The sequence below is a fragment of the Megalops cyprinoides genome, chromosome 17 (genome assembly GCF_013368585.1).
Source record: "Megalops cyprinoides isolate fMegCyp1 chromosome 17, fMegCyp1.pri, whole genome shotgun sequence".
Classification (NCBI taxonomy): Eukaryota; Metazoa; Chordata; class Actinopteri; order Elopiformes; family Megalopidae; genus Megalops; species Megalops cyprinoides.
The window spans coordinates 26,803,660-26,819,549 of NC_050599.1; the positions used below are offsets into that span (position 1 = coordinate 26,803,660).

Here is a 15,890-nt window from a genome sequence, read left to right on the forward strand (position 1 = left end):
ATGTTTCCAAGACGATTTTTAATACAAAAAGTGTTTTTTGGGGGGGATAGCATTAAAAACTTCAACAATTTGTGAATTAGTGAAATATTCACTAGGTGATACAGATTGTACAACAGAAAATATCTGCTTCCATTTATGAAAAAGTCCCTAAAAATTCTGTCGTAAAACAGAGGTAAACATAACAATGAAGGTTTCTGTTTTTGTTTTTACAAACATTTTTTTCCAGCATGTTGTATTCTTCCTAAGACTATTTGAATCTTTCACAATACCCAGATGGACAGTGCACGATTTCAAGCGCACTCAGCGCTAAGTTTCCAGCATGGAGAATCCCTTCTGTGCTCCCTTCCGGAAATCAAGGCCTCAAGTTGGCGTTCCTACCAAAAAAAAAGAAAAGATTGCTTGTGACACTTCGGCCAGACAGTGCTCGGTTTAACCCTTAAATTCATTTCTGTTTCAGATCCAACAGGTATTATGGGTCTTCCTTTTCGACCACAGCTACATCCCAGAGTGTACGGCTCTTGTTTGGCTTGCTGTGAGTTGCTTTTACTCTGTCCTTTTTCTTTGTCTGTTTGAAATGCCCAGGATTTGTCAGAAGAAGAACTGTAAAAGGCAGCTGAAAAGACTGAAAAAAGGCTTGCATGTTGTAAGAGCGCTGGAAAAAAGCAAGAAAAAAATGTATTATCCGCAAGCCTGGTCAGTGTCCTCAGACTTAAGTCTGTAGAGTATCTGTAGAAAATCTGGGCGTAGAGTCTTTTGGGGCAAGTGGTAACCACTTGCTCCTGGGAGCACCCATGATTGTATTGGCAGGCCACTTGGGGGCACTCTTCTTCAGGAAGTCCCTTTTACAGAGTTCTCAGCTACACTTGCAAGACTTGACTATCATGTTGGAGAGCTGCTCCATCTTGGGGTTCCGCCCAGAGTAGTAGAGAATGGTGAGGGGTTCCAGGTCCTTTGGGACACAGCAGGGCGAAGCTGAGGCTTCGGGGTTCAGGCTGTTGTAGAGGCCTAGCAGCTGGAGGGGGAACAGGAGGTACACCGTCAATTAAGAATAAAGGTGAGCAACTACTAGACATTCCTACTGGACATACAGTAACAAAAAGACACAAGACTTCAAGCTGGTTGGGCAGGACTTTGGTTCCATAGGGCTACAGTCCAGTAGTTACAAGTATCTTTCTATCAGTTTTGTTTGAACAGCATGGACAAGGATTTTTCATTGATCAAAGGAGCCCAGACTCAAGAAGAATGAAAAACAGATCACTTGCATCAGAATTGCATGGACCCACATAGAACCCCTGCAATAAGGTCATTTGTCTTACCAGAATTATTGTTTCAAGTTTCGGAAAATGACAATACAGTCAGGAAGAAAGAGACACTACAAGGAAATCAGGAAGTATAAGATAATGTCACTGAGGATGGATACTTTTATTGAGCCTGATGACACTTGTTGTCTTCACGGACAGAAATTAAATGGGGTTTGCTATGTGTCTGAGCTGCTGCCTGGGGTGTCTTACCGTGCTGTAAGTGTTGTCGGAGCTGAGTAGGTACGGGCAGGGCCCGGAGCAGAAGTTGGCATAGTAGCCCTTGGGTTCGTTGATCCATGTCCAGCCCAGGTCCCTGCGGAAGTCGATATAGAGGGAACGCACACAGCAGTTCTCTTCATGGCGGCTGAGAATGGGAGACGGGAAACCAAATGGCATAATCCACACAGGCCCATTCATTAGTTTACCCAGTAAAGAAAGCATCACACTCACACCCTGGTGCAGGCTGTTATGTTTCATTGCATAGTGAAGATTAAGAAGTAAATTCTAGAGTCTTTACAAGTGACCCAACAGAAAGTCAGTTACTGAAAAAGCAGATATCTAAGTGGAACAAAAAGTAGAATAGAGCTCATGGTTCCCTTGGAGCAACATTTCATATCGGGACAGCAGATTATGAATATCAGTTGTGTGGAAATACTGTGGAATTATGGATGCATGGATATTTTCATATTTGCTGTTTGCCTGGAACCCAGATTGTCTGTCAACTTCACATCCTATCTTCTGTGTCTTTTGAGTTGCCATTAATAAATGTATTTGTATGTTATCTCATGGTCCTCAAGTCTCATTCTGCATGCATGTTATCAAGGTGGTGTCAAGTTAAATTTATGAGTTGATATTCATGGTTTATCTAACTACAAGGTGAACTACAAGCTAAGTGGCTGCATGGGAATGGCTTATTATGCTACCTATGACTACTACATATGCATAGGAGCACAACTGTAGTTTTACATGGAGTCAATTGGTAAGGTGCCAGTTTATGGGACACTATTCTGAAACCTAAAGGAAACAAAGAATCTAAAGGAATAAGAATGTTAATAAAGAATACGTATTACTATGAGTTATGAGCTACAGTATTGCAGTCTGCTTTCTTCCTGTGGATATATCTGGCGTTTTTGGCGTGTCACAGGGGAAGAGCATGCGGTGTTGCCTACCCAAAGCAGTAGTCGGTGTCCAGTGCCCGCTTTCGACGGGGGGACTGCGCATCCAGCCGATGGGGCGGCAGCATCATGAGGATGAGGTGGGGGAGCGGCTGCTCCTTCTGCTTCTTCACCCGCCCATGCTCGTCATAGTCCCCCTCTGCCCCTGAGAGAAGAGAGGGGCTGTCACAAAGCTGTCAGAAACACCCATACTACCGAGATAGCAGATGCATAACACTAGCTTAGATGCATTCACTAATACTGAAATACGGAAGGTATCGGAGCTGTGTGTACCTGTAGGAAAACACGGAGTCAATTACAATCAAAAAAAGCTTCCCTTCTTGTCCACACAGGGACACCATACACAGAACTCAGTCCTTAGTACTGATCTGGAAAAGGTTTTCCAACACCAATCCAAACTTTTATTAAGGCAACATTCTCTTATTCAGGTCATTCAGATGTTCTGTCTTTTTTTTTGCTGTGAAAAGGTATCTAAATATGATGAAGTGAACTGAAATCACAGCAAGGTTCAAAATTTTGGTACTGTGACCACCCAAATCTGTCACTCTCGGGGCCCACCATCACCCTGTCTACCTCAATCCCCCTCCCATTCTCCACTGCCTTCGTGTACAGTCAGCTGTTGATGGAAAAAGCAGAAGGGAGGAGGGGGGGTCTCTCTGACGGGAACGCCAAGCGGATGTGGTATTGGGGGGGGGGGGGGGGGGGGGGGGGGGTTGGGGTGATGTAGCACCTGCGTGATCCCCTGCTGCCCCCCTCCCAGCCCCATCTGTAAGTGAGATAGCAGAGCTTTTACCCAGATTGATTCACACTCGGGCTTAGGCTGATTTTTCATGCACAGAACATTTTCAAATGGTTAACCCATTAGCTGCGTAAATCATGCTGACCGTACTAACCACAGAGGTTCATGTACACTGTGCGTGGCTTTAGGGGGTCTTAAAATGTGAAACAGACAAAAGAATAAATACATAAACAGATAGAGATAGTGAAATGGTTTGAAGGGAATTCCATTGCAAAAACACGATTGCCAGCAGAGATAATTTTTGGACAAAGCTAGGCCTGGTGAACTGAGGATTTGTCTCAGGGCCTTTGATATCGGGACAAAAAGAAAAGAAAGGAAGATGTGGGTAATCATGCTTTCACAGAGCATCCCTCAATAACCAGCCAATGAAAAGAACAGCCAGGGAAAACAGTTGGAGAAATCTGAGACGCACACCCACTCTCTCACCTTTGAACTTGACCTCCAGCACTTCATTGACATTCTCAATGATGTCACCTTTGGGGTTGAAAGTGTGGCAAGGGCAGTGCACGCTGATCTCCAGACCCAGGTTGGTCTCTGATTGGACAGACGAGAACTAAGCATCATGGGAAATGTCTGAACTTGTGCCTTCATTCTCCAATTCACATCTCCCTCATATGTAAAGGTGCTAACATTACCCATCCTTGGCTAACACCCCAAATAAAAAGAATAGCCTTGTTCCTTGTTCCTGTGAGCATCAGTCTCACAACAGAATAGTCCAGAATAGTCATTTTACTAAAATGTTACAGCAGCAGTATAGGAATACTGATTCAGCTGCTTTCAATCCACAGCAGTAACAGTGGTCTTCCCAGAACTTACCGCGGTACTGTAGCCACTCTCGCACAGTCTTGGTGACATCGAAGGAGACCCACTCCGGTGTGCCCTTCGTCAGGATGTTCCTGCCGCCGATGTACCGCTGCTTAGCGATGTGTTCGTCTGGCCTCAGGATCTATCAATCAGAGTGAGACTCAGTGATTCCTTATACCCTGGATTATTGGACTCAACTTCCCTCTGGGGGCCTCACTGGTCCATGTCCTCATCATACAGAGTTAAAACCTATGTGTTTCAGGTCAGCTGGAGAGACAGTCAGAATAGCTGCTAGCCACCTTCCAGAGAGAAACCCCACTGTACTTTTTCCATGCATTATCCTTGCGTAATGCCACAGGTTCTTTACTAGTGCATTCTGGGATTGATTTTATAGCACTCTTATATTTGGCTGATTCTACATCTCCTCTTCATTGTGACACTTGTGTGAGACAGTGTGGTAATTGTGGCATTGTGGCAGCTACACTACACAAGATTATGGGCAATCTTCTGCATCTATTCCAGTGTTCACTATAGCTCCTATAGTAATCAGATAGCAATCTGTTCACGCTGGATAATAGGACCTGCTACATGAGTAAATTAAAATGGAAGTAAATTAAAATGGAACTGGTGTTCTACAGTAGAGTGGACACACCAAACTACAGTCCCTCTCTGCATCTGGGTTTCTTTCTGTCCAATTCCAGTGCTCCTTCTGCATGTGCTACTGTACCCCCTTAACCACTCCACTGAGCTGGGCCTGATTATCCCTGACCCACTGCCAGCTGTAGTTTGAAAAGGCCCAGTAATGGTGTCCAGTTAAACCCTGTGGGGTTCAGTAAGAACAGAACACCAGTGCATGGGAGTAACCCAGCACCCAGGGACAGAGGATCCCTCCTTTGGTGGTCTGAGCGCCTGAAACAGTAGACACTGCATGTGTATTAAGGCAGGGCACACATTGTTTAAGAGGTCAAATGAGTGCAGCGCTTGGCCCCTGCCATTAGCAGCAACATGAAACGGCACAGAGCCAGAGCAGTGAGGACTGGGGGGGGGGGAGTGTGTGTGACCGGACTTCTGAGCGATGCCAACGTTTCATCTGGGGATTTCATGCCAGTGGGTCCTAAGTGAGCCCCTGCCTTCCTGTGCCGCGAGGGTTTGTTTCACCCCCCTCCCACCCTCTCCCGACTCCTGTTGCTCCTGGAAACAATCTGTCGTCCCGAGGAGCCAGGCTGCGCGTCTGACCGCTGGAGCTTGGGCCTGGTATGCAGCCGGTAGACACTCGTCTCCCCTACAGGAAATGATGGAACCCAGTCGCAGCCCGCGCTCTCACGGGTGGATTAACGTTTTAAAAAAAAGAATTTAACACCCCCTTCCCTACCTACTTTGAGCATCCTGTATGGTCACAGACATGTGCGGAAGTTTTTAGCTCAGACCACGCGTTGGGCTTTACCGTCTGTCTGTCAGGGTTAAGTTATTGTGAGGGTGAAAACGAACACAAACCATTTCTTTATTTCACCTAAGTGGAAGCACTTGTCTATCCCAGAGGTTTTTTACTACTGTTTTAGTTTGACACCAAGAGAAGCCTAAACAAAAAAGCCTGAAATGACCCTACCTAAACTTACTGGGGCATTACTGGGCTGTAAAAATATATGGTCAGTACACACCTGGTAGAGCTCAATCCGCTGCTCATTCCTTTTGGCGCTGGTGTTGGGCACCCGGAGGACGCGGAACTCGGCGCGGAAGAGGTTGGTGAAGTTCTTCTCCATGGCCGAAATGTTGAAACGGAACACCTTGGAGGTGATGCCCTTCAGGCAGTGTGGCAGATCGTCTGCAAGAGAGGGGACCAGGAGATACTGAGTGAATCAACCTCCAAGTGGCACAGAAGAGCCGTCCCTGTGACAGTCCGTGACACAGCAGCATGACCTCGAGCGTGGAGGTGCCCTCTGGTGAAAAGGGAACCTTATGCATCTGCCTGCACTCTTACTGCTATGGATCTGAGCTCACTGCAAAAAACCTAACGTCCCACAGGGAGGGGTCAGGATGGGCATGAGAGGGCATGACAAGCTGGCGCTGTCCCTCACTCCTGGCCTCTCTGACGGGGCAGCTGAGGGGCCAGGAAGGAAGCTCCGGCGATGCCCGCCGCGATCCGCTCCCGGCGCTTTTATCACGCGCCATCGCATACCTGAAACCCGACAGTGCTGAAAAGCTCGCTCTGCGGGCCGTCTCGCCAGCGCACCTGGGCGAGGGATCGAGTGCCAGCCACTCCAGCAGCGGCGTTCGAACAGGATGGGTCAACAGGGGCGCGGTGGTGCGAGTAATTCGACCCGTGAGCTGGCCTCCTCATTCGGCCCCGAGGTTTGACCTTTCTGTACGGGCCGGGGGGAGGTTTTTCCTCTTTCGATCCCAAAGCTGTTGGGTCGCCTCACTGGCCAGCACACGGGCCCCTTTCAAAGGCGAGCTTTTTTTCAGAAGCTGCACAGAAACATGCGACTGCCAACCCCCTGGCCCTCGCCGTTTATTTGCTCATAAGATACAAGCACCGCTGCAACTAAGGCATTTTAAAGTTTCACTTGAAAAATACCCAACACAGAAATGAAGATTATTACTGTATACAATGGCTTATTATTATAAGAAGTCTCTAAGCTGGAGTGGGATTTCCGGCCTTATCTGAGCCCCATTTGACCAGCGGCAGCGATTTGAGTTCGCCGTATCCATCATTCGCCTGCTCCAAGGACTCTGGGTTATTTTTAGCCCATTTTAGACCCTCTCCGGCTTTAGCCATGGCCAGAAAAAACGGAGGTCTACCCTCCCCAGGGAGTTAAGTGGAGGGGAAGTGGGCCTCTTTTCCTACTTAAATGTTCCCCCTCTCCCCTCGTCCTCCTCCTCCTCCTGCTCCACTCTCTGCAGAAGGTGGAAAGCCCCCACTTAGAGGAGACTTGAAATTGTAATCAAGTCTTTGGTTTCCTTGTGGATGATCTCATTTTTCCTATTGAGATGGTTTTAGGTGGATTTTGCATTATGGCTTATTTTTGCCAAAGCCCTGAAGATAATTTGTTCCATGGCTGTGAGGGCTGTGGATTGCTGGGTAATCAGAATTAAGTTTTTTTTTTTTGGGGGGGGGGGGGCACAATCAGTAGGCCCCCTGCTATCAGATGTGAAAAAGGTACAACAGCTGTGACACTCTTATCAGCAGGGGGAGCCTGAACATTAAAGTTTAATGATCACACAAATGTCAAGAATCCAGCACCGAAAAACAAGGGCAACAATAAAAGTGATGAAATATCAATATTGCAACAACATTATGTCATAAGGATCCGAAATGAATGCGGGTCTTAGTTCTCAGGACTTTAGTGGAGTACAATCACAAAAAGGCAAGCTGGCTCAAAAACCATCCACAGGTGTGTCGCAACTTCAGAAATCAAAGCGGCTGAGAGGCATGTCTGATTATGACCCCATGCGGGTCTAATTAACCTGTTTGTGTTTTCAGTCATGCAGGAAATGGTTAGGTCACCAGATGTCCAACTGATTACAGTAAAAAATGTCTGCCAGTGATCAAAATGAAGATGAATATAAGATTAGTGCATTAATTATAATGACTAAAATTTAGTTATAATACACAACATAAATACTATTACAGAGTTTATAGAGAGAGATTTATACTGTAACATACACTAAATTTCAGAATACCATTACAATAAAATAAGTGCACACAATATTCGCCTTTTAAGTACTATATATTCTCTAAACATGTACTATAATTTCAAATGTTTAAAATGGAGAAATAATCCCAGGTGTTGTAGTAATGGTCAATATGCTAAGCCGTCTCTAAGCAGTGTAGACTTTTCTGTTAAATAATATGTTCTTGAATGGTGAAAGCCAAGCAAGGTTTCTCACTGTATGCTGGGAGTTGCAATCATGTCTTACTGTCACCTGTGTTAGTCACAGACTTTCAGCTCTTCCACAAGCTAACAACAGAACATTTGTTAGGTGTTGTAAGGTGGATTCATGCAAATCCACCCATACGCCCTCGGTTTGAGTCATTGCAGTGTGAATTTGACATTGGTGTGATTTACACTAGTCCTGTAGTGAATTCTGGATCAAAACACTGCTATCACAATTTATGGTTCACCATGATAAAGTCCTACATCCACAAAGTCTTGTGATGTACATTATTGTCAGCTACAAAATGCAGATGCATCAAATTCCATTTAAATTAAAAATTAGAACTGCCATGCATTGGTTCTAGCTCCTAGACTTAAAGATCCACATAAGCAGCTGGTGATGGTGCCAAATTGCTATGGCGATCAGTGACCCTACAGTGTGCTGAGACAAAAAACCAAAATATCCCTTTAAAATCCTTTTGCCCTGAGTCCCCCATCCCACGCCAGGCGGTCTGGGCCTGATTCTCCAGACTGCCAGACTGGCTGTCTTGTGGGACTTGTCAACCCCCCCACCCACCACACACACACCTCCTCGGATGCAGCCAGGGGCCCCTGCCGATGCCGCGTCTGGGACATGATGTCACACCTCGGCTCCCAAAAAACATGGCGAGGCTGTTCCAACCGCCGAGCCAGCCGGGCCATCCAAGGGGGGCTGGGGGGGGGCGGAGCGCAAATAAACGTGAATGTAGAGAACAGCTGCCGACAAGCGCACAGAGCCAGGGGGGGTGGACCCAGCTGGCTTGGTGAGAGCCGGTCCTGGCAGCAGAGGAGGAAGGTGCTCAGACGCCACGGTTCACCCGCTGTCGCTCACTCCAGTCACTTATCAAGAGAAAGGACATCTTCCTTTTAACCAAGGGAACTTGGACAGAGTGTTGGCCAGGGGAACAACCTTAAACACCCCCCCCTCCACGGGAACAGCCTGTGTCTGCACGAAGCCACTGGAGCTGCTGCTCAGCTCTGGGGCTGGCACCTGCAGCAAGTCCTTACAGTAGGGAGCAGTGCCACAGCGACACCATGGCGATGCGTGTCTGACTCTCCCTGTCCAAGCCATTATCTGATGGGTTGGGTAGTCTGACCGTGCAGAGTAAAATCTGTGATTAAGCTATCTCTTGGAGTAAGGGTGGCTTTCTTTTGAGTGAGGAAGAAGGAAGAAAAACAAAAAAAGAGGCCTTTGGAACAGGCACAGGGCCCTTTTTGGGCATGGTGTGACATCATCGCTCCACAATTCCATATATCAGAAATCCTGTTCGCCTCAGTTTCCCCTAGCTCTGAATCAATGATTACTGTATGCCAAATGCCCTGAATCACACTATAAAAGGAGACCGCTAAAACAACCCTTGTCCCCTGCTGCCCCCTTCCCCCTCCACCCTCCCTTCTATTTCTTTTTGCGGTCTGCTTCATTTGCACCTGTCAGGGCTGTGGGAAGGCCCGGAAAATTCCTCGGATGTCCGTGGCAGTGCAGGTTGATATCCTTCAGAGGAGGGATCCGCCAAAGGTCAATAGTTTGCTTAATGGCTTTCAGAGGCCCCATCCAAAACTCAAGCGGTGCTCTGCCAGTGCAAAAGGGCGGAAGCACCCCCGTCGTCCCCGATTCTTCACCCCACCCTCCCCCCAGTGAACCCGGCCTGACCCACTGACAAGCACGGATCGCTGCAGGGCAGTTGGCCCGCCTCTGAAAACCGCTGGCGTCAATTTTAACATTATATTTACCCCCCCCACCCCCAATAAACACACACACGCCTTGTCCACTTGGATTGGCAGCAGTTCTACATCCCCGCTGTTGGCTCGTCTCACCAGGCAAACACAGGAAGTCTGTCCTCGCAACCTCTGTCCAGGCACATCGCCCTGACAGACCTCCATGGATGGCCTCCTCAGACATTCACTGTGGCTGAACGGTACTGCCAGGCGGGTTAGGGGTCAGGGGTCAGGAGTTTGAGGGTGGTACACTTCCACAGCTGGCAGTCTTCCTCTCACACATAATCACTGATACGTTACTTGCCTCTATGCGCCGCTGCCCTCGTTGTTACAGCTGTTATGACATACGCTGTGTGTGTCTTGCTGCCATGGCCCTGGAAGTCAGAGCCAAATGAGTAAATAATAAAAATGTAATATTAAACTTGGCACTGGAGTGAGGTCATGGCAGAAAAAATAAACATTCATTCCCCAGGGGGGTGGGACGGGTTGGACTCGTTTTGTTCCCTTAAGTCAAGCAACTGAGATCCTAAGATATAAAGTGACTGCCAGTAGCATAAGTAAGCACATATGTGTCGGCTACAGGAAGTGATGTCATCCCCTACCCAAGAGTCCATTTGGTTCCCTTGACTGGGGACATTGGTCTTTAGCTGGATAAGATAATCAGCTTGTCAGTCTCCTAGTGTGCTGTGTGGATGGATTTCTAAATTTCTATAAGGAAAGAAATTTAAAACATACTTCTATTATAGAAGCTCTGATAAAATCAATAAAACCCAGATTGTATGAGATCAGGGTATCTGCTAATACAAAAAACATATGAATACTTAAGGGGGAACAGATACAGCAGATGTATCATTTGATGGCATTGAAAAGTGTTTATTGGGCACAGATTACACAATGGCTGATAATGTTCTTAATATAACTTTAGCGATGTACCTCATTCTTTTTCCTCTCTTGTAATGAACTTCTGAAAAGCTTTTTGAGTTATGTAAGAAGAATATGTGATGGCAAAGATTTGGTATTTCCGCAAAAGAAAGATGTGTTTTCCTCACAAAAGCAAAGGAAAGGTCTGGGACTTCAGCCATTCTCTCTGTAACATTCCATACGGAGCAGAGTCTGGGGAAAGAAACTGGCAATTCTGCAGAGCCAGTGAGATCTTAACAAGGTAGGACAATTCTCACAAATGAAGAAAACAAGAACGAAAAAAAAACTTGTTACACAATTGCCTTTTCTTGAAATAGGAAAACATCAATTCTCCTAAAGTTTCTTAAATTTGTTCTCACTGGAAGGACCATTTTCTTATATCGCCATTTTTCTCACATTTCTTCACCCCCATTACTCTCAAACATAAAACTTTTTTTTTTTTCTTCAAAGAGGGCAGATATGCTGTCTAGTATGAGGATAGTAAATAAACATTTAAACAATGTATTCTCCATTCCAAGATCAATCTGAATAAAGAATATGAAGACTAGTCTGAGTGCACCCACACAGAGAGAGTCACAGGAAAGCTTTCATTCAGCCGAAGCAGAGGACTGCTGTTGAACGAGAGGGAGGGGGGCAAAACCTTCAGTGAGGCCAAGAAACTATGGATGCGAAAGACATTAGCCCATCTCGATGGAGTGGAAATATGCATGACCTGATGCACATGGTGACAGATGTAATCACTTTTCGATCCTGAAACATGCCGTGCTTCATATAAAATTACATAATGGACATTCAAGAGGGAGGAATGTGAGCATTCAGCAACAACAATCACTCTCGCAAACGGAACTTGGCTAGCTTCCTGTTCACCGGAGGCACTGCATTTTGAAAAGGTGATCTCTCAAGCATGGCGTGCAACTGTCCAATCGGAACAGGGGAGCAGAAAAGCTGGATAAGATGTTTCACGAGTTCGGGGGAAGGGTCAGGCTTTCTCAGGTGAGAACTGAGGGGAACTGTTTGAGGAGACGGGGTTGCCCTCTAACATGAAATCTACACAAGGCATTTGCATAGGGTTGAGCATTCTGGAAACCATGGTCTCTGTGTCCGTAGGTGCTTTGTGCTTTGGGGGTCTTGTTACTTTTGGTTGGTGCAGCTGGGGAGGTGTGTGTGGGGGTGTTTGTATGTCATGGCAGGCCACAACAAGGCTTTTTGCAATAGCCTAGCCGGAGCTACTTCGGAGGATCTGAGGCAGATCTGGGAGCCGGTGCTTTGTGCAGCTGCCCAGAGTGGGTCCTGCTTAACGTTGTGTTCGCGTGTGACCCCAGTGTATTGCAAGGGCCCTGGGCATGACGCAAGGCGTTGCTGATGTAACGGGCCTGAGTTCTACAGTGCGGCCCGCTTCCAGTTCTCTCACGCAGTAAAAATTTACTCGCTCCTGCTTCTCAGAAGCGGTGAGTCAGTTGGCGCAGCCCCACCACAAAACTGAGCTCTTGCCATCTTGCTCCGCCCTTGGGTGATAACTCAGTACCAACCGTAGTTCATGCCTGCGGTTATTTTTAGGACTAACTTAGTGTGGTGGCTTTGCAAAGCAATTAAAGCCAGACCAACACTCTGTCCCTTTACAGAGCCTATCTGCAGTTATGAAGCAGTAAGTGAAATTTAAACAGAGCCTGCGAAACACTTGATGAATAAACAGAGCCTCAAAAGCCACAGTGAGTGCCAATTAGGAGCGAGCAAGGGGTACTGTTATTGGTAGCGTACGCATATCAAGACAAGACTGCCACTGTCCCTTCACTCCCAACACCCAGTACCGCAGGGCTCCACACTCGGCCCGCTCTTTTTCAGGTGTAAGGAGGAAGGCCTCCGTTAAGCAAAGCTGGAACCACCATCTCCAATTAGTCTGTTAGCATTTCACCTCCCCAGGTTCCCAGCACCACTGCAAGAGGATCTGCAACTCACTTCATCCGGGCCTCACCATGCCAGAGCTGGGAATATCCAGGGAAAGGGACGGCATCCATGGAGAGAGAGTAAAGAAGCAAAGCTGTCCCGAAAGCACTGCAGATTAACTCTGGTGTGCACATGGGACAGATATTACAGCCCTCACCAGGTTTAGAGGTATGTCACTTTATATCTGAGCTCACATGTTTTTTTTTTGTTTGTTTTTTTTTTTGGTTTCCAGCTGAAATAAAAAAATGCGTAAAATGTCAAGAATACAAAGTTCCAAAGTCTTAAATTTGTCTGCAAAAATAAAAGAAAAACTACATTGTGCCTTGATTGATTGACCCTCAGTATGGTTATTGCACACGCTGGAAAATAGCTAAGCTTGGATGACAAAAGTCTTTGGCAACAGGCTTATTACATAACACGGACAAATCATGAGGGTCATGATTTCTTTTGCAGGCCAAAACATTAACCCAAATAAAGCCATAAGGAAAGCATTATTAGAAAAAAATAATTCTCTTGTAAAGCGGGTTTTAATTTTTATTTTCTTGTTCGATCGCAATGCAAATCTAGAACATTGCAAACAGTTTTCTTTGAAATGTTGCTAGAATTCACTCTCGTAAGATGAAGAGACAGTGAGCACATTGGCGAAAAGGAAAATGACAGGATAAACCTTTCTTTCCACGGAAATCTCTACGGCTCACAATCTGCTCACTCTGGATATTTGTTCAGATAACTCGGGATGCTCCGATTAAGGGTTGGGGGCGGGAGATTACGGAACAGAGGCGTTATCACACCGTAACTAACTCGTCTTTATTTGTAGGGCATCCATATTCGTTAGTTCCCATGGCAAACTGCCTGGGGCTAAATAATACAAACTCTGTGCACTCCTCGCCAGCTGTACAGTTTATTTGATAATATTAGTCAAGAGCCTCACATCACAGGGTTTTGCACGAGGGTACCGAACTAGTTTATTTGGTCAGCCTTAAGAGGTTACAGGCTTGCTGTCCTTAATAAATTTTAAATCCTACCTTTCTAATCATTTAATTATAGAAGAACAATCACCGGAATAAATTTAGGAACAAACGTGAGGTAGGAACAATTCGTTAAGTGAACCAGATAAACGAATACAGTGAACACTTACTGTTGTCCGGCGGTCCGTGAATCATGTTGAATTTGTATATCTCCTTGGCGTAGTATTCGGGTTCCGTGTTGTCTTGGCCGCAGGTTTGCTGCCGGTCCCTCCCCAATTCATCAAGCAGTTCCCTCGTACTGTTATACAGCGCCAGCACTTGGTAGGGGACCTGGTGCGGACTCGGTGCCTTCGGCGGGCTGGTAAGTCGAAGCTTGCTCAGAATCTGTCCTCGGATCGCTTCAACTCGCTTTTTCTTTATGTTATCAATGTCCACAGTTGCGCAAGTGGACAGCGACAAACTCATGGTCACACAATTCAAAAGCAGAAAAAACAAAAGTGCTTTACCTAAATACATATTGTTTTTTTTCTGTTGTTGCTTTGTTTAATCAATTACGTAATCAAGTGACGTTATTCCCATCTAAAATAATTTCTGATGGGTGTGAAATAAGATGATGGAAAAAGATTTTCTTTAAATAACCTTTAATTTATGTGTTATTATATTCACTGCTATATTCTCATTCTCCTTCGCATTTAGGCACTCAATGAACACTTCACCCTATGAAATCCCATTTTGTCGTTGATTTATAAAACGCGACCATTCAGCGGACTCAGGGAATGTATTCCAAGAATAATGGTCAGCATAACTCAGCAGCGGTATTGCTGAAGCGCTTCACTAAACTTTCCCTTTCGCCCATGCCTCCTTCATAACTTTCACTAAAACCTTTGGCATCCTAAAATTTATCTTTCCTCTCTCGAGCATTCGACACTTTCCAAGTTCCTCTATCAGCTTCGCATCCCTTTCGTCCGCAAAGTTTTTTTTTTTCTCTTTTTCTTTCTCATCAACCGCTGCTGATGCCGTCGCTCGCCCTCTCTGCCTTGCGATTGCACAGAGCCGGAGTCTGCAAGCGCGTTCTGCATTCTCGTTTATTTTTATACCAAAGTGTGGTGACGTTTGACGGAGGAGGGACGCAGTCTATCGCATCTATGAATACGGTGCCACTGTATTCGCAAGGAGGTCTTATAAACCTTCTTGGAATTCACGTTTTTTTCTTTTCTTTCTTTCTTTTAAAATCGCAGTGCAAAGTACAGTGTCGGTTTCGACTACAAAGAGACAAAATCAGCTATGTTGTGCTTTTGCAGCAGTTTTTGAGTTGGTGCAAAGCTCATCAAGTTTGTGAATGGTACAACAGGCTCTTCTTAATTAAAAGAATGCTGTTACGCGTCCATGTCTGTCGTTTCAACAATGAAACAGTCTGAGGATTACCGCGCTTCTACAATGAAACGGAGCTGGACTTATTTATTCAATTGCACTTGAACAGATTTCAGAAGTTATATAACACCTGGCTTGTCTTAAATTCCAGCGACGGCAACAACAAAAGTGTAAAATGACAGAATATTTTTGAAGGCTTTGAAAATTCAAAGCAATTAACTATAGTGGCCGACAGTGATCAACTTTATTAATAGCTGTTGTATTACAGTATTTTTAGCATGCGACCATGAGTATCATTCTCAGTACAATCCACACGCAAACCTCGTTTTCCAGAAATAGTGCTCCATCTGGCGGAGAGATCAAGACAGTTAAATACTTAATTCATTGACATAAAGCAGAACCCACAATGCGCGACGGCCTTCCTGTTTTCTTCAGTTCTACCCAGTTAGTCTTTTTAACAATCACGTCACTCTTAACTTTGTGCTTCAAAAAAAATATCAGTCAGATATTATTTCCCTTGCTTTACAGCCATGTATTTGAAATGAACCCCAAACATGCAATTCAATGGAATTTCTGTTTGTTCTCACGTTCGATTTGTGTATAACTTTGTCGCTGGTAATTATAGAATTAAGTCTCATTTTACTCTGGCATCCTCGACATACGAGAATTATTTGGTAATTCCATCGCAGATAACTTTCTTCTCTTAAAGTGTATGTATCTAATAAGGTGATGTACTGTATAATGTAGGCCTATGTGTAATGAATGTAACGACGCTTTCAACCATCCGAAACATCTAACACACTGAAACTAGCGAGAATTAAGACTAAGAAACATGAGTGATATTGGTCGCATTGAAATTGAAATTATTCGTTGAAAGATGAATTTATGGTTGGCTTGAGGTGTCTACACAATCACACAGGGCCACCCCTGCACATTCACCTCCACAAATAATCAATGTCCTTGACAACTTCAGTAAG

At 45.5% G+C, this 15,890-nt stretch overlaps 1 protein-coding gene across 1 annotated transcript; it reads right to left on the bottom strand.

The window, feature by feature from the left end:
- Positions 1-45: 45 nt before the first annotated feature.
- Positions 46-14,592, bottom strand: LOC118791974 (transforming growth factor beta-3 proprotein-like). The gene is made up of 7 exons (XM_036549575.1): positions 13,713-14,592; positions 5,738-5,901; positions 4,092-4,221; positions 3,702-3,809; positions 2,471-2,621; positions 1,512-1,665; positions 46-1,012 (listed from the first exon to the last, which is right to left on the bottom strand). The coding sequence occupies exons 1-7, from the start codon at positions 14,056-14,058 to the stop codon at positions 854-856; spliced, it is 1,212 nt and encodes a 403-aa protein (XP_036405468.1). The 5' UTR covers positions 14,059-14,592; the 3' UTR covers positions 46-853.
- Positions 14,593-15,890: the final 1,298 nt, after the last annotated feature.